The sequence below is a fragment of the Epinephelus lanceolatus genome, chromosome 13 (assembly GCF_041903045.1).
Source record: "Epinephelus lanceolatus isolate andai-2023 chromosome 13, ASM4190304v1, whole genome shotgun sequence".
NCBI classification, from domain to species: Eukaryota; Metazoa; Chordata; class Actinopteri; order Perciformes; family Serranidae; genus Epinephelus; species Epinephelus lanceolatus.
The window spans coordinates 42235357-42261912 of NC_135746.1; the positions used below are offsets into that span (position 1 = coordinate 42235357).

General features: G+C 41.0%; 1 protein-coding gene across 2 annotated transcripts in view; it reads right to left on the reverse strand.

The window, feature by feature from the left end:
- Positions 1 to 26556, reverse strand: part of cnih3 (cornichon family AMPA receptor auxiliary protein 3) — a 299348-nt gene that overhangs the window by 244276 nt on the left and 28516 nt on the right. For both annotated transcript variants that reach the window (XM_033616954.2, XM_033616955.2), the window contains exon 2: positions 10627 to 10695. In XM_033616954.2, coding sequence (XP_033472845.1) covers positions 10627 to 10695 — 69 coding nt within the window. The remainder of the gene's footprint in view (positions 1 to 10626; positions 10696 to 26556) is intronic.

Below are 26556 nucleotides of genomic sequence, written 5' to 3' on the forward strand. Positions count from 1 at the left end.
TTCTGACACCGAAGCTGCCCCAGTAAACAAGCCGATTGTGACCTTTAAGAGGGCAGATACTTTGAAAGACAGAATGTCTCATAGTCATTTACCAGCTGTATGTCCTAATAACTGGCTCAAATCTGAACTTAAGGGCTGTTACAGGTGTGGCCATTGTCCTCATTGTAATAATAATAATGTTAAATCTAAAATCTCTGAAGTTAGAAATAAAACATATTGTATTCATCATTTCATCAATTGTAAAACCACTTTTGTGATTTATAAACTTGAATGTCAGGTATGCCGAATCTTTTACATCGGCCGTACTAAACGCAGGTTACAAGATAGACTTGCAGAACATAAGTATGCGATCAGTATAGGTAACCTGGACTACCCTATGGCTAAACATTTCAAAGAACATCATGGCAATGACCCCTCCTCTTTGTTGGCTATGGGTATTGACCATATCATATATCATATAAACATGTTGGTGATTTTAATGTTCATCATGAGCTAGCCATTTAATAAAGGCCTTTTAACTTTTGCACCAGAGAAGAGTTGCCTTGGATTTTGTTTTTTCAAGATGTACTGCACTTCCTGACCAAAGAGCACCTTCCTGGATACCATGATACTGCAACCCACATGAGCGCTTCATCTGCTGTTGTCTTCAAGGCTTAAAGAACAGCTCAACATTTAGGAAAATATGTCAGCCTGTTTTCTTTGGTGAGGGCAGGTGAAGGGGAAGCATAAGTGATGATGATTGGCTTAGGGAGAGTAAAATTTCATCATAAACCAATCAGAGGCAGAGCAGGGCGGGTATCCAACAAGGGGGTCAGCACTATGTTCCCACAGCCCTATGTTCCCACATTTCTAAGATTTTTCTTAAAATTAGGCCCTATGTTCCCACAGCCCTATGTTTCAAATAGGCATCCTCCTTCCTTAACGTTTCCTCCATGAGCCTATGACGCCTCCAGAGGGCTGGAAAGTGACTCCAAGCATCCCAGGAGCACTCCCTCTCTATCCCAACCCGGCTTCCCAGAGATATTGATGCACTGCAAACTATGGTTTGCGTCCAGTTGCTGCACTTCATTCGACTGATCTGACCGGAAGCTAGTCAATGCGAGGCCTCTGTGCTACTTAGTTTAGTTTGTTTATTTAAAAGGACGATGTGCACTTACATTAAATGTTTGCAATAAACAAAGAGATGGATGCACCAGATTTAGCTAATAGCTACATTTCATCTATAGTCCATTGCTACTGGATAATAGGTTGGGTGTAATTGGCTAACAAATTGGGAGAAAGGGGGATAAAATCTGATACAAATTTATGAAAAAGGAAATGTAGGAACATAGAGCTGTGGGAACATAGGGCTGTGGGAACGGGGATGGTTTTAGGACTTAGGGGAGCCTATAAAGGTAGAGCTGAAGCAGCATTCTCTCTCTCTCTACCAGTGTGTGCAGACACAGAAGTGCGGTCAGATGCAGCAGACGGGACACCAACCAGTTGTCGTGTACCCTCCGGCCATCTGCATGTCGAGCAGTGTGAACCTTGAGTTGGGCTTGATTTATTGTGATATGGCCTGGGTGCTAGTTAAAACATCCTGAAATTAAGGAACAAAGTAACTGCTGGTCTGGGTGCTAGTTAAAAATACCTGCAGTTCCAGTATCAGACACTGCAACATGGTCTGGGTGCTAGTTAAAACATGACATCACAACAAACTGCTGGTCTGGGTGCTAGTTAAAAATACCTGAAGGACTGTCTGCGGGTGCAGTGTCTGTCACTGTTTTTTTCCCTCCCAACAGTTAGTTTTAATTTTGAGCCTTTTTGTTTCTGATGTTGGTTTTCCTTGTTTTCTTTCTTTTGATATTTATTTGAGGTAGGCTTGGTGCAATAAAGAGTGGTAACTGGTTCAGGGGGAGCTTTAGGCCTAACATTTACATTTGTGCGTTTCCACTTACTAGTAACGTTAACGCTGCTATCTAACGTTAGCATTGTAGCCTTATTCTAAAACTCATCACTCATCTGTCTTGGTTGTAACGTTACACTAGCTCTCCTCTTCCATGTATCTAACGTTACCTTGCCAACGCCTAGACGTAATGAGGACGTAATGGAGGAGAGGGGAGTAGGTCTTTGGAGGGAGGTGGAGAATTAGGGGGATGGGACTTTGGAGGGAGGCAGGAGTTGTGGATGTTCAAATTTTCTCTAAGTGCTCTGTGAAATGCAAGAAAGGTAAGAGTTGCTTTAATAGCATTTTAACCTAAACAAAGAAAAATGTAAAATGTCCAGAAAGGTAAGTGTTGCTTTAAAAAGAGAGTCCCCCAATTGGAGGACTTTCAGAGCGACTTTGCAAACACAGTGTGAAACAATGCACTGATCACGAAGAATATAGTGATGTTGCACATAGAATTAAACAGCAGAACCTGGGCTACAAGGCTGTATAAACCCATTTTACATGCTCCAAACACAGCTCAAACAACAACTAAATAAATAACGACAACAAATCAAACTCCATGCAGCACCGATATGCCGACCCACTCGGTATATTTCGGGCAAAGCACTCTACACCAAAGCATCACAGAGATAGAGGCCAAAGAACAACAGAAATCCCTTCGCCAAACTATAGTTGTAGAAGTTCTCTTACCGTTGTTGTTTTGCTGTGAAAAGCTCATTCTGCCGGTGAAACACGCTACATCCCGACATGTTGTGCTGCATTCAAATGAATCCTGGCGAATTGGATGGGCTTTAGGACCCGGGGAAACATAACAATGGCCACGACATCTCCCCCACAACGGCATTCTGCTGACTCTGATTGGCTTACAGTGCTGCCAATGTCGTTTTGGTGGGTATAGCGTCATTATGTTGGCTCTAACGAATCGAATGAGGTGTCAGTCACTCAAATCGACCAATCCGTTGCGGAGATAGAGCCTCCAAAGCACAGAGGAGAAAATCTTTTCACATGTAGTAGGTGTGTGTTGGTTAGTTTGGAGTGGGAAATACATGAAAAAAACGAAACGGACAGCTTTATGTGTATATACTAAACACCAGTAGGGATTTACAAAAACTAAAAATGAAAGATATAGTTATGTACATGACAAAAATCACATGCAAACATGGAGCAATTTTGGAGAGCTCGTCTGAATTTTCTGTACTAAAACCTCTCTCATATTGTTCTGCTTCACTTTATCAGAATCAACCTTTGCAGAGATAATGTTCACATATTGTACTATGATTTGATAGAGGTTTAGAGCTGCAGCTGCATCATTCCAAAGGGATGCTTTTTTTTGTGCTGTGTGCCATCTTCATTTACTCTTCACATATAACAAAGAAACTGATCTTAACAAATCTCACAAGTGCTCCCTTTATTATGACACCAAAAGTATTCAAATAGACCTTGTGGTTGCAGAGATATATTCATTTCATTATGGTAATGCAATTTTTGAGCAGAGGCCTATAAAATAGGCTTAGGGTTTAATTGTTGAATCTCTAACTCTCCTCTATCACTCAGTTTGCAATTTTTTAATCAGTCTCGCCTTCTCCAACTTTTCCCCTTTTTCTTCTGTGAAAGTCAATAATCAAGAGAAGTTATACAGCCCAGAGCTCTTAAGTCAAAGTCACCTCCACACTAACTGCTTGTGCTGTACTGTACAATCATGCATTATTGAGAACCAGCTGTGTTAGTAAAAGCCAAAAAGACTCAAGGGAAAGGGATTTAGAGGGCTGGAACAAATCCTAGAACAACTTCACCAGGGGCAGCTCTTCCATGCTGGGCACTGCTAATGTACTTTTCTATCCACAACTTTTCCTGATTGCTGCTGTGGCAAGTTTGATTTTGGATGATGAAGTAGAACATATTTGCTTGTTTCTTCACTATGAGAATTTTTGAGAGAGGGGCTCTTGCCAAGATTAAACACTGTCAAAAGTGTTGGGAGTAACATGTTACAAAAGTAATGTGTTACAGAAATATTAGGTTTTAGCAGTAATGAAGTAATAAAACATGTCACCAACAGGGTTGTTGGTAATATTACTTAATTTACAATTTCAAATAACGCTTTACCACCCAAAATGTTTTCATTTTTCATTCATCCACACTGATCCATACTGCTCCACTTCCACCACCAGAAAAAAAATATCATCTGAAGGTTGTTGTGTGTTGTCATGTCACCACCTTATTTATACAGTCTATGGTCTCTACAGACTACATCATAGAAGGGTACCGGTGATTGGCACAGCTGGGTCATGTCATACTGTGCATTATCATGTACAGTGTGTTCCCATTAATGAAGCTCAGCGTAAGTTCAATCAGGAAGACTTTCTTTGTGCTCATCCATTCACAATTCCCTCCCTCCCACTCCCACTGCTTCCTCTAATCAGCTGACTATGGGTGTTCACTCCTCTAGTTATCTAATAAAATTTTGCCATATCTATCAGACAATTAGGATGCTACTACAAAATTTTAAATCAGCTTTCTCCTCTGCTGCCATCTGTCATTTTAGGCAGAATTGTCATGCCCTCCTCCACCCCGTTACCTCCAACCATCATATCCAAAGTCCAGGACAAGTTTAACAAAGGCTCATTCTTTTACTCATCCAGGTCATCAGCAGTTCTCTATCTTCTCCACATCTTCATCTCATCTCATCTTCACCACCTCTACCATTACCAGCGTCTACTATGGATTCCTCACCCTCCTTAAAAATATACCATTTCTATGTGGTCTAATTGCCAAAGACTTTCCGCACTTTTTCAGTCCTGTAAGAGTAAATAAAAAAAGAAGAAAAAGAAAGAGGAGTCTCCCCTGACTGAAATATAATAACAGACAACATATACCATTCAGATTTGCGTCCTAAGGCTCCCTGAAAGCAGGGATAAGGAGCTGACCTCAGGTTTGTTTTCCTTGCCCCATGATCATTGATCAGCACGTCTGGCCTGGGTGATGTTAGTATATCATGGATGTGTTTCCATTCACACCCTATACAACTGCAGAGCAATGCCGGCACACGGTCCTGTTCTTATGCATAACTTTTTACTAGGTCCTGCTGTAGCTGACCAGCACACAAGGAACCGGCAGGTGTGTCTTCCAGCTCCGGGAAAATTCATAGTAACTGACTTGCACACCATTCTGTTTGTTGTGCTAACCTCAACATTTATTTATTGTGTTGCATATCAAAGGGCCACAAACATTTATCTATATCTCATAATTATTAGACTTTGATCCTCTGCCTGACCCTCCCTGTATCCAAAGCTATTCATTTATTTTCAATGGTCTAGGCTATTTAATGGTTCTATATCATCATGCTATTATTTATATAAGTAGGATTTTAGTGCAAAGTGAAAACCACTGTATGTGAAAACATAAGTGGGTCAGACCTGTGCAGCACTGGATTTGAAATGAACTGTAATAAACTGGAGCTTCTGTGCTTTGATTACCTGCTGTGAAACAACATGGCCCTCATCCATTTGAAATGAACATTAGTTCTTCTGAGTTCATTTTGGTCAAAATAATACAATAGTGTAATAAGTAATTAATACTGTAAAGTGACATTACTTTCAAATGAAGGTGACTAGTAATATGTAATATATTACATTTTGAGAGTAACTTGCCCAACACTGACGGTCAAAGGTCTTGATGCAGCTCAACTTTAAAGTTTCAAGAGTCCATGCAAGCTTGATCCCTGGAATCGCCACTTATGGGTATATTTTTGTTTTATTTATTCATCCTCTCTTTCTTCAGTGGAGCAACCAAAGTTTTAATTACATTACTGCCAGATAAATATGGATGTATTTCCCACTGCATAACTGCATTGTGGATAATACAATGCTCTGGAGTGCCCATTGTTCACTCGTCCCCTCAGCCCTCCAAGGGTTGTTCTCACCAAGGTCACTTCAGTTTTTCAGACAAATGGAACAACACTTATGATGGCAGCGGGGATTGCCCTTGGGGGGGTCAACAAGGGCGTGTTGAACAACTAAACGTGGCTAATGTCTGTGGGCGTGGTGCTCCTCTGCTCTCTCCTGGCTTCTGATTACCATTAATCATTTAAACTTGCCTCTCATCAAGTTCAATAAGCTCCAGTATATCTTACCCCACATTGTGCATAATTTCCTTGAGTGTTTTTTTTTCTTCCTAGTCCTGTTCTGCTCTGGTCAAGGATCAATCTCAACAGTCTGCCTCTTCAACTGCCCGCCTGCTCTCACTCTGCAATTCCCTCTGTCACTCACCTACCACACTACTTCCTCTATGCATTGCCTTACTCTCCCCAGCCATTACCCAACACCCTCTGCCTTCTGCCTCAGCCTACTGTACCATCCCTAAGCCTCTCTACCTCCATTTCTCTTTCTCTATACAATGAGCTTTTTACATTCAATGTGGGAAAAGTCAAAGTCGCGATACATCAAGTATAATCAATATATCGGCCATCCCTGGTGTAAACCTGCAAAATACTATCACAAAGTGCATGGGAGCCTTAGAGCAGCTCCAGCATAGGGCGGACAATGCAACAACAACACAGTAAAGTCTATGGCTGCCCTTTGAAAGTCAGACATTCAAATTGCCAGTTGGAGACTCCAAGTCGACTGAGATTGCTTCAATTCAAGCAGTCAATTTTTTTTTGTTTTTTTTAGTCAGTGTGCTGTGCAGTGTACTTCTGGGGACATTCTGGTCCCCAGACTTTGCTGCAGAGTGACTTTGCTCTTGACTTTCACTACTCTGGTACAAAATAAAAAAAAATGATAACATCAATTTCTCTCTTCTACTTAGAATTGGTGAATTTGCAGTTCACAGATACTTTATACGACACAGTCTCTGGCTTTTGTTTGATATCTGGTGTCAGCAGAAAATGCTGTCACACACTTACAATTTGTTGTCAGAACAGTTAGCTTGTTTACTGTTTTACATCAATGTCGCTGTCACACTAAACGCCCTGCTGAGTCTGTATAAACTTTCATTTGAAAAAAAGTATTGTTAAATATTTGTATTTAACAGCCAAATCTAATTTGACTAACATAATTCTGAGTCTGCTACATCCATAGTAAAGTCTAACAATGACACCTTTTTGTAGGCTAACTGGGAAACTGACTGAACCCACAGTTCCCTTAAAAGATTTTAGGTTGAATCTTAACATTTGGTTCTTGATAAAGTTGTTGGTGAGCAGGCATGTGCACAAATGGACCCCAGGTGGTGCTCAAAACATGCCATTTTGCCCTCTGTCTAAGTGCCCTTTTTTGCAAGATATTTCTATGTTAATATTTTAGTTTTTCAATTTGGCGCATGGCATCAATTCTCCATTAAATGAGTGTTGTAACACCTGACAGCCACATTTGAGTTTTAATTCTGCCAGACTGCAAGAACCCCTGCCCCTCCATGATCAACTTCCCTTGTCATAGCCACCACAGTTAGCACACGTCGATTGAGTGTCCTACAGATTAGCATCATGTCTCCCTGTGACCTGCCTTCATGGACAGCCAGGTAATGATAGTGTTTACCATCAGCCTCTGCATTGTTTGTTACTGTTGTGAGAATAAACTACATCTTAATACAGCTATCTTAACGTAGGCAATAACCCATCATTAAGCTTAACAACAAGTAAGCTAGTCTGCTGTAAAATCACACCGTCTCCCTCCAACTCTCTCTCTTCACCAACTGCCCGATGCGAGCGGAGATCTCCCAGGCTCTGGCTCTGATTATTTATTTAAATACATCTCAAATACGATTTGTTGCTGCACATGCCTTGTGCTGGAGGCGTATCTTCTCTGGGATTCTTTATGAATATTTAACGCCTATTTAGAGGATAATTCTAAGCATTAGTACATGACTATTTAATGAAATAACAGTGGCTTTCTCATAGACACAAACTTTATTGTTCACAACTTCTTAGGTGATGAATTTATAAAAACGTGAATTTAATTTTATTTCTGAACCAAGAGGAAGTAAAAAATTTAGCTGGATCATAGGTTAAATAAAAGGGTTCTGATTGGAAAGTAACAACAAGAGAAAATACAAAATAAGCCTTGCATTTAAGGCCTGAAGAAAAGAACCATGTTTGTAAAAAGCTGAATTTGATGTAAATGAACCAAACTACCTCAATAAAGAGATTCAGCATGCTGTTAACTTCATTTTGAAGAGCTTTGAGGTAGAAATCATCCTCGGTGTGTCTGTGTGTCAGAGCAGCCTCTACTCTGTACATCAAGAACCATTTAAATGGATAGTTCGACATTTTGGCAAATTCGCCTATCGCCGTAATCCCTACAGTCACATGAGTAGGTACATTACCTTTAATTGTCAGTGCGGACTGTTCTGAGATCGGTGGGGCAGAGCTGCCCGCTGAAATGGAGGTGAACGGTACAGGTCCCTCTCTCCCTCAAAACTAATCAAATACACCATCAAATGACTCCAAGACGCTCTTGTGGACAACTTGTAGCTTACACATTCACCACGCTATGAAATAATAATGTAATATTATGAGACAGACTTGTTTTGAAGCCAAATGCAGAGCCGGAACTACATTCCAGACATACAGTACTTGCTGGGCGGAGTGATTTCAAACAGCGTATGTTTAGTGCAGTTACTCCCGTCATCAAAACAACAAGTGTGTTGAGAAGAAGCCAGAATATACAGAGGAAGAGTTACAGATTTTGGAAGAAGAAAGAGCAAGAAGAGAGGTTGAGGCTGCCGAGCAACCAGGGGCTGAGGGGAGACCCAGAGCCGGTGGTGTAAATATGGGGCTTACTGGCCACTTTATTAGGTACACCTGTGCAATATAAATATAGAGTAACTTACGCCTCCAAATAATCACCGGAACACGGGGAGAACATGCTAACTCCACACTCATAAATCACCACAACTCCTGAGGGAACAACAACATAAAATGTTCCCTAGCAGTCTGTTTATTCCCGACAATGAGAAGTAATGCCAGTCACTTCACTATATGCTCTGGGCAAGCACTTATCCATAACATAACCACAACAACATATTTAGCTGAGCAAAATACACAACGATCACTTACCACGTCTGCTCGTTTTGTGATGCCGACAGATGGTATGACAGTATCTTTGAAGAAAAGCGCTTGAACCATTCCTGAGCTTCTGCGCTCCATCCTTTCACTGTAGTCCTCCGGTAAAAAATGGCAGGAGCACACAAACATTTTCCGGACCATTTCCATAGGCGTGTTGGGGTCGATGTCCAGCACAAATAGCCATTGTTTCATCCTGTCCGTATTACTGGTTGGAACTATGTGAAACTTCACTTTGCTCCACGTCTTTGGCTTGTTACTGCAACCTTTTACAATACATGTGTAAACCATGATTTACAAAAACACTTGTAAACTTTCCTCAAACCTTCTGGTGTGTCCAGCTGACGATACCGCAAATGGCTACAAGCAATAACTATGGCACTGTATCAGCTGCGCACTGTGTCACTCCACCCAGTGGTTTACTCAAGAAAGTAGTTCCAAGTATTTGCTTCATGTGTTGTAATGTTACTTAATTATACATTATTATTATTTCATAGCGTGGGGAATGCGCAAGCCATGTGTTGTCCACTAGAGTGTTTTGGAGTCATTTGATGGTATATTTGATTCGTTTTGAGGGAGAGAGGGACCTGTACCGTTTACCTCCATTTCCACAGCGGGCAGCTCTGTGCCACCGATCTCAGAACAGCACGCACTGACAATTGAAGGTAATGTACCTACTCGTGTAACTATAGGGATTACGGTAATAGGCGAATTTGACAAAATGTTGAACTATCCCTTTAAACCTCACTGCAGAACATAATACCTCATTTATACACAATAAAACACCAGTGTTTACTCAGAAGACAACATGAAATAAGACAGGAAAATAAATATCTGAAAGCAGTACAGAATGCCTGAGTGTTACTGCATTATATTCCATTCTGTTTTTTTGTATTTGTCACCTGTCACTTGAATTGTATTTCCCTTCACATAAATAAATACATTTCCAACATAAATTGATGCAGAATAATTCAGCAGAATATAGGAAATTAAGTGTTTAAGGCTCAACATTTCCCCAGACTCCCCCCACTTCATATGTGTCCTCTGTAATGTTTAAACAAAATGACACCCTTGTCTGCATCACTGTATGGGTAGTACGATAAATATGTAAGTAAGCAAAATGTTTGACTGTATGTAACTTTATTTTTTAAATTAATAATTATAAGAGAGTTGCCCTTTTTTTTGCTTGAGCACCTGCCCCCCAAAAAATGTCTATGCAGGGGACTGTTGGTGAGCATCCCTGACTGGGGGACTGGTAACCAACTGTCGATTGCATGTTTATCTTTGTTTGTGGCTCATGGCTTTTTTTTTTTATTAACTTTATTTGAATTCAAGAATTGTCCCTAAACCATGATCATTTACATATGATGCTTTGGCCTGAAGTCCTGTTTAAGGGGTCTGCTTTTGAGCTGGGAGGGGAGGAGAGCATGGGTGTACAAAACTAGTATGTTACTATCTTCTTGATTCAAAATGATTGGAGGAACAAGAAAGACGAGGAGACAGAAAATCTAATATGTCACTTAGCAAATTGACTTAAATCTTTTCCATTTGTGCCAACAACTGCCATTCACATGAACAATAAGTTAATAATAGAATGAAAGTGTTTGTGATGAGTAAAAATGAGTCGGGAGCGCAAACCTACCGCATGGAGTGGATTGCCCTGATCGATTGGAACCTTGAAGTCAGCCTGAAGCTCATCAAAAGCTGTTATCTGTGAGGATGAGAGGAAAAGGAGTGAGAATTATATAATCAGTAAAATAAAGGGGCAATATAGAATGAAATATCTTATTCTTCACTCAGAATGCAAGCTGGGCTGCATGTAGTTACAATAAATTATCTCTAACGTTACCTGTATGTTATAAACATTTAATACCATAGCACATTTAAAGGTTAGTGATATTTTGTTTGTTTGTTTTTCTACCACTGTAAACAAACCATATGAGAAAACTACAACAGCCAGCAAAATGATCCCTATTAGCACTACACTGTTGTCCAAGAACAAAGAAAAAAAACATCAATGAGCCACATGGTTGGCATTTAATAAAGAAATATGTCACATGGATGACATGTTTCTTTATTACAATGACAAAATGTGGATTTGTCCAAGGCTGAAAGTAGTCCTTATCAAATACACCATTGACTTCACTTTAGTATGTTTACTAAAAACTATAGTGCCCACTGTTTTGGGGAAAACATCTCTATAAACAGCCATGCTGGCAGCTGTGCAAGGCTGCACTCATCACATTAACGATCTTAGTTTACCATGTAACCATGTACACATCTGCTAATTAGCACCAAGCTGTTACCTTCAAGGCTGAAAAATGATGCCAGTACGAAAGTGCCAAAACTCCAGTTCCTCTAATGTCCACTTGAGGCTGGCTCAAAAAGCGAGTCAATCCCTAAAGACCCACATGTTAACATGCCCAACTTTAAAGCAGAAATAAACATGTTTACAGTCTGGTACAAAAATCAAATGTCTATAGCTAACTTCAACATTCATGACAGCTGTACGTGGGATTAATTTTTATATACCTCAACTGTTTACGTTTCATTAATGTTTAAATTTAAATATATTTAAGGGCGGGGCCACTTGAATGACAGGCTGTGTGTGAGGCAGCTGCACTCTGGGGGTCTTGGGGTGTCTTTTGTGTTTTGCTGACCTGAGCAGAATGAGTTTCCCATGAGGACAACAAGGAACACCTAATCTATTCTAATCCACCCCCCGCCTCGCTCCTCTACAGCTCCCCCCTTTTGTACAAATATGGTCACTTCTGGCCCCAAAAAGCCAAGAAGACAACAGCCAAAATGTCAAACATGAGACCCCAAAATGGCAGCCCACAAACCAATGGGTGACATCATGGTATAGCTACATCCATAATTTTGTACAGCCTATGATTAACACTAATTAATTACCACATTGTACAGTGAGTAAATCCATGGGGGGAGGATTTTCACTCCTGCCCCATTCCAATCCCATGACAGGGTAAAAAGAAAAATCTTGTTCCATCCCAACTCCACAATAATAACTGCTGTGCCATCCCGTCCCCATGTTGTGTTTTAAACCAAAAATAGTGTTTATTTATATTAACTGCATATTTATACATACACTGAACAAAAATATAAACGCAACACTTTTGTTTTTGCTCCCATTTTTCATGAGCTGAATTCAAAGATCTAAAACATTTCCTATACACACAAAAGACCATTTCCCTCAAATATTGTTCACAAATCTGTCTAAATCTGTGTTAGTGAGCACTTCTCCTTTGCCGAGATAATCCATCCCTCCTCACAGGTGTGGCATATCAAGATGCTGATTAGACAGCATGATTATTGCACAGGTGTGCCTTAGGCTGGCCACAATAAAAGGCCACTCTGAAATGTGCAGTTTTATCACACAGCACAATGCCACAGATGTCGCAAGTTTTGAGGGAGCGTGCAATTGGCATGCTGACTGCAGGAATGTCCACCAGAGCTGTTGCCCATCAATTGAACTGATCAATTCATTTCTCTACCATAAGCCGTCTCCAAAGGCGTTTCAGACAATTTGGCAGTACATCCTACCGGCCTCACAACCGCAGACCACGTGTAACCACACCAGCCCAGGACCTCCACATCCAGCATGTTCACCTCCAAGATCGTCTGAGACCAGCCACCCGGACAGCTGCTGCAACAATCGGTTTGTATAACCAAAGAATTTCTGCACAAACCATCAGAAACCATCTCAGGGAAGCTCATCTGCATGCTCGTCATCCTCATCGGGGTCTCGACCTGACTGCAGTTTGTCATCGTAACCGACTTGAGTGGGCAAATGCTCACATTCAATGGCATCTGGCACGTTGGCGAGGTGTTCTTTTCACAGATGAATCCCGGTTTTCACTGTTCAGGGCAGATTGCAGACAGCGTGTGTCGCGTCGTGTGGGTTAGCGGTTTGCTGATGTCAACGTTGTGGATCGAGTGGCCCATGGTGGCGGTGGGGTTATGGTATGGGCAGGTGTATGTTATGGACAAGGAACACAGGTGCATTTTATTGATGGCATTTTGAATGCACAGAGATACCGTGACGAGATCCTGAGGCCCATTGTTGTGCCATTCATCCACGACCATCACCTCATGTTGCAGCATGATAATGCACGGCCCCATGTTGCAAGGATCTGTACACAATTCCTGGAAGCTGAAAACATCCCACTTCTTGGGATGCTCTGGATCGGCGTATACAACAGCGTGTTCCAGTTCCTGCCAATATCCAGCAACTTCGCACAGCCATTGAAGAGGAGTGGACCAACATTCCACAGGCCACAATCAACAACCTGATCAACTCTATGCGAAGAGGATATGTTGCACTGCGTGAGGCAAATGGTGGTCACACCAGATACTGACTGGTTTTCTGACGCCCCCAGACACCCTCATCACATTAGGTATGGTGTTAGCAAAGCAGCAGGGGGTCATGGTAGCTGTCATGCTAGTCACCAGTCAGCAAAAGAGTGATCTACCCACACTATAATGAAACAATGCATAGTTATTGGTGGGCAAAATGCAAGCAGCACCGACAACGATACTGTTTGAACCCAGTCTGTTCATGTATATATATATATATATATATACTTTATTCATGTAATAGATATTGGGTGTAAGTGCAACATTTTGCACACAGTTGTATTATAATGATTTTGGAGCATTTACATTTTTGTTGATTTATTTTATTTATGTTTAACATGATGAAGCTGACTAACGTGTTGACATTATGGCTGTTCTTTAGTCTATATACATTCAGATGTTGTTTAATGAATTACACAATTGTAAAACATACAGTATGTTTTCCTCAGGCTACAACAATCAAAATCTATGACTGTTGCATCTCAGATTGTCCTACTGTTCACATGTCTTGCATCAATATATTTTTTGTCAGATGACAAGTAGTAGAGAGACTGGAGGAGATGGAGGAGAGGCAGGAAGAGAGACAGAAGGAAATGGAAGAGAGACAGGAGCCTCACAGGTGAGATTGAATCGTGAAGGATATATGTTGATAGTGAGATTCAGCATTGTGACTAGGGGTAAGTAAAAATATTGATTCATGCATAATATATGTTTTTACCCAATATCAATATCAATTCGGATCACTATTACCAACCCAACTGCAGACCGCAGGCTGGTACTGAATTTACTCCCCTTCGGAGTACTGTTATTGTTATTATTATAGTTTACCCTGGGAAGCACATACAGACAGATGTGGTGAAGTTATCAGTGTATATTCATGTAACTGATAACATTAGAGAATACATTAACCAAGACATTCTTGTATTTAGTGTAGATATTTAAATATGCATTATAAAGCAGTGATCAGTTTCACATGATGTGAAATTGCATTAAAAAATTATCAACGTACAGGTCGCCAACATGGAGCACTTTTATGTCCCTACCAATGTGAAAATCAAACATACGCCCTTGATGTCAGCTAACAAATTAATCATAATTAATCTACATAAAAGTGATAATTTTATTAAAAGGGAACATTTGAGATGTCTTACAAAGTTAGTCAGTGTGTTGAGTCAAGGTGGTTGCAGACATGTTTAGCAAGCTAAAGTGAGATTTATAACTCTGTGTCAAATTGTTTGTGCCCACGTCGTAGAATTTGTGGGGAAAATGTGTACAGCAAAAACAAGTGTTTTGTCTGTGAATCCTGCGAGTTATAATGAAGCCTATTTGTGTACTTGTGTACATGGCTGGACTGGGACAAAAAGATGGCCCTGGCATTTTTGGCCACAGCGGCCCACTATGATTGGTGAAATGCCATACGCACACACTGTGCTGTTACCAAAATTAAAATAAATCTCAGTAGTACCCTACGTGCCCTGGAAGAGAGTACCAAGGCTAGAAAATCAATCAATAGACAATCTCCCTCCCTACATGAAAGAGTCTCTCGTTCATTCTGCTGATATTACTCCTTACCGGGCTGGCAGTGGCTACTCTGTTCTCCTCAATCTGTCCCTGGGCCATATCTTTCTGTCCCTTCTCCTTCCCCTCCTCGGAATTATCTCCACCAGCAGCCACATCTTCTCCTGAACTACAGGTCCACATTTATGTTTGGTGCGACAGGATGTACTGCACTCGGTGCTGACGGCCTTGCTGCGAAAGATCTTACAGCAAACATGTCAGATATTTTCACGCATTTGGCTGCATCTGCCTGGAGATTCTTGTGCCTTTTCTCCCGTAGCTTCTCCACAACTCCCTTGCGCTTTGGTGGTTTATCCATCAGCATACGTTAGTAGGCTACGCACTCCACCACAATGCATAAGGCCAACAGCCGGCTACTCGAGCTCAGGAGAAGTCAGAAAATGAGGGAGGAGGGGGTGGGCCGAGGAGGAAGGGCTGAGAGATTTCATTGGGCCAGCCCAATATCAGTGTCGTATTCCGTGCTTTAAAGGTGGCGCAGCTGTTAAAAAATATGTACATAATTACATTAAGTAAATTACGATTGTGCCGGCCCAAAATATGCCAACAGCCCACCGGGCATTGCCCAGTATGCCCTATGGCCAATCCAGCCCTGCTTGTGTACAAGTATAGATGCTCACAACAGCATAGGTCACGTGTGTAGGCTACGATGTAAGCTCTGCATAGAGCTGACGTACAAGTATAAATCCGCCTTCAAGCTGACACAGAGCTGTCCAGTAATTGATGTAATGTCTGTGAGATCCAGAATCTTAGCTGGCTATGTTGTGCATGCTAATGTTACATGCCATTAAAGTGAGCCATGACATGAATTACTAGACAGCTTTCTGGCAACGTTAGCTGGTTAAACATGTCTGCAATTCACCTGCTGCACTGTCCGGCAAAAACAGCCGTAAACATGGACATAGCAGGAGCTTTCTCTAAGTTGCTTTCACAAGTAGGCATCATTTACCCACACCATGACTGAGCTCCTAATCCTTGTCAAAAGTAACATGATCTGCTTCAACTAAAGTGTTGGATTGAATCTGCCCAGAGGCACAAATTTTGCAAGCAAGAGACTCAGAAATCAGCACCTTTTCAATTTTTTTCATTTGATCCTGCCCCCCCCCCCCCCCCCCCAACTGCCACATTGTGGGACAGCTCTATGTAATAACAATGCCAAGTAATGATGAACAGTGCATAAAAAAAAAACAACAATTCCATTAATGTTGTATGCGTCGCCATGGAGGCAATTGCACTTCAAAGTCAGATGTCAATGCTCAGGAGCCTCAGGAGGGAAGTGTGTGTAAGAGTGAGATTGCAGGAAGAGATGCAAATGTGTCAGTCAGTTTATCTGCATAGTGTGTCTGTCCAGTATGTGTGCACCATGGAGGAACTGTGAGATGTGGGAGCCGCATGAGTATCATGAGCATCTGTGTGTGTGTGTGTGTGTGTGTGTGCAGAGTAAGAAAAAATAGCTTATTGTTTATGTGGTATAAAATTTATCCAATATCCATGCATTGTGTGCTATATGAAGAAGAAACTGAGGAGCCAGTGCCATGTGTGTTTGTACATGTGAATGTGTGAGTTAGCTCAGTATGGAGAATTAATATCAGAGAGATGGCAGAAGTTTGCACCAATCCTGGGTTATTTCCCTGAGCTCGCCCCCGCACTGACAGGCAGCTCTTTACATGTTATTTCCCTGTGGATCCCCACAGTGATCCTGGCTCATTGCCTCTCTCTGTTACAGTGAGTTAGTTTCCCCCGGGCTGTTTCTCACTGGCGGAGAGAGCAGATACAGAAATACACACACACACACACAGACGCTCTCTCGCGCGCACACACACACATATATACACATACACACACACACACACACACAAACACACAGTCATCATGGGTGCATAAATACAAGTATACAGTGAAGCACTGTAGGTGTTCATGCACAAAAACACTCACACATACATATAAAAATGTTACAGAAATACCTCGCCTGTACTTCCCAGGGCTCCAGACTAACTTTTTCCAGTAGGAGCACCAGTGCTCCTTACTGAAAATTTTAGGAGCACCAGCACAAAATTTAGGAGCACTATCTATATCGATACAACATATTCATAATTTTGTCTATATTAACTGCATTACTGATAATTTAGCAATAAACACAAACAATTTACAGTAATAGCAATGTACTGCTTTATTTCAAATGAAACAGTAATAAAGTGCAGTAGGCTAGTGCTTAAGAAAATACCATTACGGTAAATTAAAGGGCTTCCTTCAACAGAGGCACCAAATAATAAATTAACAAATGTTAACATTAAGTATGTGGTCAGTAACTTGTAACTTACTGTCAATACAGTACAACCACAACAAAACAAGTAAACAAATATTTCATTTGAATTGAATGAATTTCATTGTTATTTCAGCGTCTTCTGCAGACCTATTTTTACTTGCCTGCCTCTTAAATGATGTGTGCAGCGGCACTTTTGCTCCATCATTGCATCTGTCCCTGCATAATTTATGCCTGATGTTGTTGTTGTGCTTAACCAGAGTTTCATGTTTGAAGTGTGTGGTGGAGTCGGCGAATTTAGTTTTCCCTGCAAATTTCGGCCCGCACTGAGAGCAGTACATGCAGGACATCACTTTCTTTTCTTTACAATATCTCAACCACGTAAATTCAGTGAGCCATTCTTATTGGAAATGATAGGGCTTTGGCTTTTTCGGTGCTGCGACATCACCTGCTGACTCGTCCTCTGAACTATCGTCGTCGGAAGTTTGGGAAACTGGCACAGGACCGACAGGAGTTTCTGGATTATTTTTTCTTGTGAAAAACGAATCTATAGTTCGTTTCATAGCGTCACTTTATGGTCAAACGACACAGCACTTTCTTCTCCGGCTCTGTGTCCCCTTCTCTGTCTAACCCCGCGCACAGTGCACACGTACTAAAACTGCTGCACGTTGCTATGGTTACTGGCGCCCCCCCCCCCGCCTCGCAGTGCGCATCCAGACACACATGACAGGCACACACACAAACACACACACACACACAGACACTCGCTTCCGCTCCTCCAAGAAATGCAATTATAAAAAAAAAACCAAAAGAAAAAGGGGGAGAGGGGTGGATTTGTAAGTCGCGCTGGTGCTCCTAGTTAAAAAACTATGTCGCATGGCCTCCAAAAAAGATCGCAAAATGCGACCAATTAGGTGCAGTCTGGAGCCCTGCTTCCTTATGTGCACCATGAGAAGAGACTGGATGCTCTAAATTGATATCAGGCTCATATATTTTTCTTTTGCACAGTCAGTTCTATCACACATGGTAGCATTCTATTCAAAGTACTTGGTGAGATATGGAAATATGACAACATCACTGAATTCAACTGATGAAGTAAAGACAAACGAGTTTTTGGGTCCAGATCAAAGTGGCTGCAGATTAAGCAAGATAGCCTTGATGCCCTTCTCCCTGGCCACATCCTCAAGCTTTTCCTGGGGCATCCTGAGGCATTTCTGGGCCAGAGGTGATACATGATGCCTTAGTTTTCTACATCTGCTCCAGGTTCTTCTAACAGTTAGATGTGCCCACGGTATATCCAGGAGGTATCCTAATCACATGTGTGAATCACCTCAACTTGCTCTTTTTGACAGTGGCTCTACTCCTAGATCCTTCTTGATGTCTACAGGCAAGATCAGCCATCCTGTAAAGGAAACTTATTTCAGCTGCCTATATCCGTGATATCATTCTTTCGGTTACTACCTAAAGACGCTGGACATTGGTGAGCATCATTGTGTTGATTGAAGGGTAAATCAAGAGCTTCATCTCCAAGTCTCTACTTGAAAAGTATCCATCATCATGTGGAAGAGGTTTATGTATCCTGTGTAACTGTGTTGTTCACTTTCTGGGGCCAATCAGTGAGCACTATAACAGCTAAAAATAGCTAACATTAATTGCCAGACACGCAACAAAAAGGTATGTAAAGCATTATGATTAAGTGATAAATATACAACCTTAACCTACAGCCTGTTACAGAACAACAGTGACATCTAGTGGTGATGGCCTCATGAAGCCTCATGAAGCATTTTCTTTATTTTCTGAGCCCACTAGATGACACTCTTGGTTTGAAGAGAGAGGCCCAAAGAATGGCAATTCAGTATGTTTTAAACATTTTGATGAACAAAAAGCACCATCTAGTGGACTAGTAGTCAAAAAATAAAGAAAATGCTTCATGAGGCTTCATGAGGCATCACTAGGTAATACAGTATCCTATTTTTGTGCAGAGGAAATTGTTATATTACAACAAACATGATGATGATAGCCTACACTGGTAAACTGTTATAAATTAATAAAAAATAATTCTGTGTGCAAATTATTGTAACTTATTTTATGTTCATGGCTAGGAATGGGTATTGTTAAGATTTTATTGATACTACTACTTTTATTGATACTCCTTATTGATCCGGCACTTTATCGGTATTCTTAATGGTTCTTTTTCATTTTTAAATAATTGCTTTTAATAGAATATATTAACTCAAAAAGAATAAATTCAAAAAATGTTGTTTCTAGAGCAGCAACAGTCATTTTTACTAGAGAAACATCACTATATAAATAATATTCCTGACATGACAATACTGAGTTAAGTTTAGAATTTATCAGTCAGTCCTCCTGTCCACCTGTCCTCCTGTCCCTCTGTCCTCCTGCCCTCTGTCCTGCTCCCTCTCTGCTGATGTGATTCACTGTGGTGCAGGTAACATTAGTGCTGGTAGAGAGAGGAGGGGCTCTTTGTCTCAGCTAAGTTTAAAAGTATCTGCCCAAAAAGTGTCAAACTAAGTCTAACAGCTGTCATTTTAGCTTATTAGTAACAATTCTCTATTAGCCGAACAAGCGTGCTGTCTAAGCGTGCAGCGTGTAAGACATAAACTTAGTGACAGTGGATGAGAGATTGTGGACGGAGCATATTAGATATCACTGTCTACATGTTTACATGTTTATGCTTGCTGAACACATGTATTGATAAAGTGTTGGCCTCTTACTCGCTAAGGTTTAATTGCGCTTACAGTAACTTTAAAGTGTAGCTGCCGCCAACTCGAGTCATTTTTTCATTATCTTCACTTTGTTTCCACCGTGGCCACTCGTCTGTTCACCGGTTACGTTTGTTGTGTCAGTGTGTGTGTATGTGGAGCAGTTCAGCCCCAGCACAGAGCGCAGATGAAAGGCTGATAATGAATTAAACCAAAATGTGTAAACCCACCGATAAAAGAACCAGTACCGTCACAGCTTATCAGTACTATGGTTTTTGATAATTTAGCCCCAGGGCTTATTTAGTACCGGGTTTTGGTACCCATCCCTATTCATGGCATATGTTGGCTCTGTTTCTGTGTGTGTATGTGTGCGTGTGTGTGTTTAGAGTATGAATGAATTATATTTTATCCTTTAACCTATATTATGTATTCACTACTTTTAAATGAGTTCTGTTTTATTCTGCGCATTAAATTTCGCTGCATCGATTTACAGTGACAATAAAAGGAACTGAAATTGCTTGCCAATGTGGCACAGAAGATATTTATTTGTAATTGTCCACTTACTTATGTGTATTATTTTATATGCATGGGCTTTATTTTGCAGGTTTACAGACATTCTCATTCAGTTACAAGCATTTCTATTTTGAGTGCAAGAGGCAAGAGGCAAGAGGTCATCTGTGGAGGTTATCCTTCTGAGACCCTGTGTCCTCTTTGGAGGACATCACATTTTGGGTTTACTTGGCCTTAAACTTCATTCTGCTTAACTTAGACCTGTTGTCCTCTTTCATGGACCTTTTTTGTGCCATTTAGTTGTAGTAAGACCACAATACACTAATCCATGTTAAAACAAGGCTGCATTCTCTGTCAAGTCAGTTTGCAGCCAATCTCAATACAAATGTGGCGAGTTTTAAAAGTTGAACAAATTTTATGGTTGAAACTTGTTTATTTATGATTAATAACATTTGTAGTTTGATATGGCAACAAAGCTGACCAATTTTAACAACAGTAAAATGCTAAGATGCTGTTAATTAGAAAGTACTCATTTGAAGACATTGGGAACTTATTATCAGCTTGTTGAAGGACATTGGGACTTCATTATCTTCTCGTTTGAGGACATTGGGACTTTATTATCATCTTGTTTGAGGACATTTGGACTTTATTATTGTTGACAAGGTTTTAGTTTTTTATACTCATCAGGTCCTACTAATTCCAAATAGCAAGGAGAAATTAAAAATGCATACCAAACAGTAGTTGAGGTCTCAGCAGGATAATTCATCATGGAGAATGCTTTGCACATGCTAAACAGCTGGTGTTATTTGCTCGTCCTCGTCCCCCAAGTTACTAAAAGTTTTGGGGTTTTTTTGTTTTTGTTTTTTCAAATTACTGAACTTACAAATATCTGGTGCAGTGCAGTGCCAATCCCCATCCTGAAGGGCCTGAGAGGGCAGCTCAGTTGTACCCATGGGGATCAAGCTGCAAATCCTGGCTCAACCACTGTATAAGTTGTAAAACCCAAAGTCAAAGCAACCAAAATGTTGGCAACAAATCTTTAATTGCACTAGCAGACTACAGTACGCTGATGGTTTAACCAAGCTGGACTGTAGACTGTAACGGATATTTACACTGGACATATTGGGAAATAATAATAATAACCTTTTATGTCAAGATTTGTTTACATCCTAATTACCTGACCAGTGGTGTGTCTTATTCTGTCAAGGAATGACACCGCCTCCAAAAAAATCCACATCTAACTTGACTAGTGCAATGTTTTTATTACTTAAGAGGATGGTAGTTAAAACTACAAAAAACAGACTCATGTCTCAAAAAGGTGGTGTTATCCTGTAAGGGAAAATCCACCCTAAAACAAAATTTCTTCCCCTTGATCTCAGATTGTTCCGTTAGTCATGATTAGAAGCAGCATTTGCCCAAGAGCTGCAGACCAGAGGACCCGAAACTCAAATCTGTGACATGCTCAGAGGATGATTCCTGCTGAAGATCCACTGGCAATGTCTGTGGGTTCTGTTTTTGCAAATCCAGTTCTATTTTGATGTGGAAGTTCACTTTAACAGACTGCTTTGAAGTCAAGGTTGGCTGGCAGTAACAGCAAACGAACTGGCACCCTCTGCTCCTCTCTTGGCATGCAGAATATTGCATAAATAGTGTGTTTTGATGCAGACTGTGGTTGCTAGATGACTGACACCTTGCTGGGTGTGTGTGTGTCTGTAAGGGAAAGAGAATGGAACAGAGAAATGGTTGCAGCCTAATTAATTGTGAATAAGAGTTTGGATGTAAATGTTATTCTTATTTTCATTGTCTTTCTATGACCAACCAAAAACATGCTTTTCCCTTTATGCAGCCCTCCAGGCATTCTTCTGGAAATAACAAGATTAAAAACAACAACAGCAATCAGAGGAACCACCACTCGAATGTGAAAGACTACAAGGTCTACATTAATTATTTAGAGTCTTGTCTTAATTATTCATTGGGATTTAAAACCCATTCAAAAATGGGTTAATTTTCTGAACAGCCATTCCTCACCAACCTCTTAATGCGCAATTTAGAACCCCGTAAAGCCAGTACCTCTGTCTAATATGCATGCAGCCAATTGAAATCTGGTGCTGGACTTAATTGACCTATGGCTAAGTCCCGTCCTCAAACGCGATGAAGCAATCACAGTGCGTATAGCCATTCCCATACACTTGGACATTCTCTGCTTGGATGTTCATTGAAATGCATTACAGAAAGTCAGTTTTGTTCGGTTTTATGAGCTTTTTTGGAGATTTGAAGTTTAAAAATGGTCAAACGGTGTGCACGCAACTCCGACACAAGGTATCCTGAGAGAGTGGGCGACGGGATGTATTTTTTACCCTTTCCATCTCAACCGAGAAAACCGTCTCCTTTGGATATAGTTGTGTGGCAACGTTAGACCACAACATCAATTCAACGTGAATAAGATTAACATTGATGTCTACATCTGTTTAAAGGTAAGTCAACATTGTGTTTGAGACAACATATTGTCACTTTGCTGGAAAGAAATATAAAGTTATCTTTAACATCTCTAGCTAACGTTAGCTCGTAGCTGCGTTGTTCATCATGTCACCTTGTTTGCTGGGAGTGCATTAGCCTATTTTGTTCTAGTTTTGTACTTTGGTGATTGTACATCATTGTTAGCTGTTGTCCAAAGGGCTCTAGTTAAGCTAACGTTAACTTCTGGAGCTTAGCTTCATTAATTTATCTGTAATAATCGCAGAGATAACAAAGGTTGGCAAATGTTAAGGCCCGAACATACTCGGGCGGAACGTATGCGGAACGGACTCCGCGGAGGTCTGCGCGGACTCAAAGCGGACGTCCGCAAGCCCTGTGCGCGGAAAGCTCAGATTTTACAACCGTGCGGACTCCGCTCCGCGCACCAGTGACTGCTCGGCATGTATTTTTCACATCACGGGGATTTTTCACAGACATTTTTACAGGAAACTACAACGCGGAAGTGCGCTCGACTACGGAAGCCTGAATGACTGCGGACATTCCTCGCAGAGTCCGTTCTGCTTATAGTACACCCGAGTACGTTCGGGCCTTTATGCTGAATGCTTCAGTGTAAATACTGTAGCACCAAACTAACGGAGAGACACTCTTGGTAAAGATGGTAAAAAGGCCGTTATCCTTTTCTCATATTCTGAGCCAAAAACCTTAACTTCTGTGGCACTTTATCTTGTTGTCTTTGATGGTAACGGCAACGAGATGCGGTTCACAAGCGTACACTGTGACCTGTAAAATTTGGCTTGTAATTTAAGCTTTTCATCAACCTTCTCAACAATAAAATGATTAATATAGATCCATCCAATGCGTAGTTTAGGCCCTTTTGGTTACTTCTCAATGACATCTGATTGTTATGTCCCCAAAAATCATCAATTGCCTCCTGCGAAATGCCGTGTACTGTGACACCTGCCATAGCGCCCCGGTCACTGAATGTTGATTTTTCTAGAGTGAGTGGAGGGGTGTGTGGCTTAGCCATAGGTCAATTCATGCAATCTGTCTTTTTCTCTGCATTAAAGAACAGACATGATGCAAAGTTTACAACACGCTGCCCAATTTTAGTGTTAAATTTGAATCTTATCTTTAGCAAGAGTAAAATGTAGTGCCTAGCTGACCAAGGATGGGAGAAAGATCTGGTGTGAGTAAGCCTGTTTGGTCTTTATTTATTGTGATTGCATAGTTCAGATGCCTTACAAACAAATCCATACCCAAAACTTTTTGCTCAGGGAGGTATTGTCCTCTTCATATATTGGTATCATCTTTTAAAAGTAGCAGGAAATCTCACTTTCTGGGAACAGTTTACCATTTCCATTGTTGCTCCTTTTTTATTTAAAACTTGTAAAACAGCACTGAGCTTATTTGGCTTCTCTATCTCTGCATTTTAATATATTTTTATCCATCTAGGATTTGTAACAGAATTAAAATATACCCTCTTCTGCAGACGACTTAGAGGTCACTGGCTATCCATGTGCAAGGAGATGGCATGTGTTATAATCGCTAACATGCTCCCATCAGTGTTGGCCTGTATTTGTGCTGAACACCTTAGCAGGGGGGAAACAGCTGGAGAAGGCAGTTTCCCTGATCCTAATAAACACTGCTGGCACAGTTAGCCCCTTCCTTCACTTTGACAAGATCAAATGAAACAAATCTCTTCCTTCCCAGAAAATTCTCTATGCGTGATTCCACTATCAGGACTTTCTGCAAGCCACCAAATCCAAATGAGAAGCACATGCGCAGCTACAGAGATGGTTATTAGACAGGACATCAGCTGAGCATATTCAACACATAAGGCCCATCAGAAATTATGCTGCAGTGACATCACTGCAAGACAATAGTTCTGTTTGTCCTATAATCAGTGGCAGAGGTTACATGGTTACCATGGAAACATTGATTTCAACCTTACAGACTGTTAGTGAGACAAACTGGAGGTCACCAAAGGCAGTCAGTAAGCACACTGAAGGTTACGATATTGTAACCCTAGTTCAATTAGCACAGGTGAAGCCCTCTACTGGACTCTATGGGTAATAATCTCCTCTAATCACTAGCACACATTTACACAGTGAAATTTGCATAAAAGTAGCCCACCAATCAGGACGTGCCTACCTGAAAACATGTAGAGATCACACTACATATAAGCCGCATTATGGCTTCTGCTATCTTACACCCTCTTGAGAAGCATGGGAGCGACAGGGCCCCTAAGTAGAGGGCTCTGCCTGTGCTAATAGAACTAGGAACTAGAACTTGTATAGGGCCTTACTGGCCACACTATCATCAAAGCACACAAACAGCTGACGGTAGATGTGAGTCCAACATGCCAACACACAAACTGAGTGCAGCAGTTGCAATTTTGCCCCCCTGTCCCCATCAAGGGGTAGAAGACAAAAAATAACTGCAAATTCCTCGAGTTCTTGGGAACAAAGGAAGAATTATGTCTGAAAGTAGCCCCACTGCAGTTATCATAAAGCAGCAAACAAGTGGGTTGCATCAACAAGGCGATTAGTTCACACACTCTTTTAGTCGAGGTCAACACAAGCAGCAAAGGCCTCTAGCACTAATGGAAGGTCCCATTGTGAGGAGACACACATCACTGGGAATTGTCTTCTGATCCTCTGAAAGAACCATTTGACTAGAGGGTAAGCAAAAACTGGTCTGTCACCAAAACCCTCATGGCAGGAAGAGATGGCAGCTACATATACTTTTATAGTGGCATGAGATAGCCTGTTATCCATCAAACAGTTCAAAAAGGAAAGAATAGAGCCATGACAGGGGATCTAGCTTCCTTTCTTCTCACCAGCGTCCTGGAAGCCTGGCTCATGAGGGAGTTTCATTGCAATCATTCAGACCAGCCCTCCAAGACTACAGCACCCGCTGGAGGCGCCATACCAGAGACACTGAGGAGCCATCCTCAGGAGAGGACAACTCACCCCAACGGCAAGGACGGAATTTTCAGATGAATATTATTTTTCAACTGCAGAGGCATCTATGTAGTGTTTATTAACTAAATGATATATACCTTGCTTTGTAGTGGTAATGGACAGTTTAAACAGAATCTAGAAATAATCGGAGATGGTCAAGTCCATTTGATAATAAACGCTATGACAAAATGCATGTTTTGTCTTGTTTGTTGATGAAACAGGACTTAAATGTTAGTGGTGGGCCATTGAACCGTATGAGCAGCATGAGATCGGAGCACCAACAGGTTGGTAAACACCAGTAAAAGTAGACAAATAGAAAACTGATCATCTTTAATCAAGCCTGTCCTTGAAGACATTCAAAATATGATAAGACCTGTACTGGGGTTTCTGTAATTTTGCCATTAGTCTCTTGTAACATCATCAGTAACAAAGCCTTTGAATAAGAATTTAAAAAAAGGAGCGGAAACTGCATGTACATTTCAAACCAAACATTTTCAAGTATCTGTCATCATTTTAATGTAAAGGGCCAGTGAGGTTGCAGTTGAAATAAGAAGAAAAGGGAAAAAGAGGAATAATGCCAGTAAATAGATGCCAGGATGTTTTGCTAGCTTGCAAAACCCTCACCCTGGAGCAGCATTAGCCGTTAGTGGGAGTTTTAAGTGGTAACGCCACAGTAAATAAGTGGACTG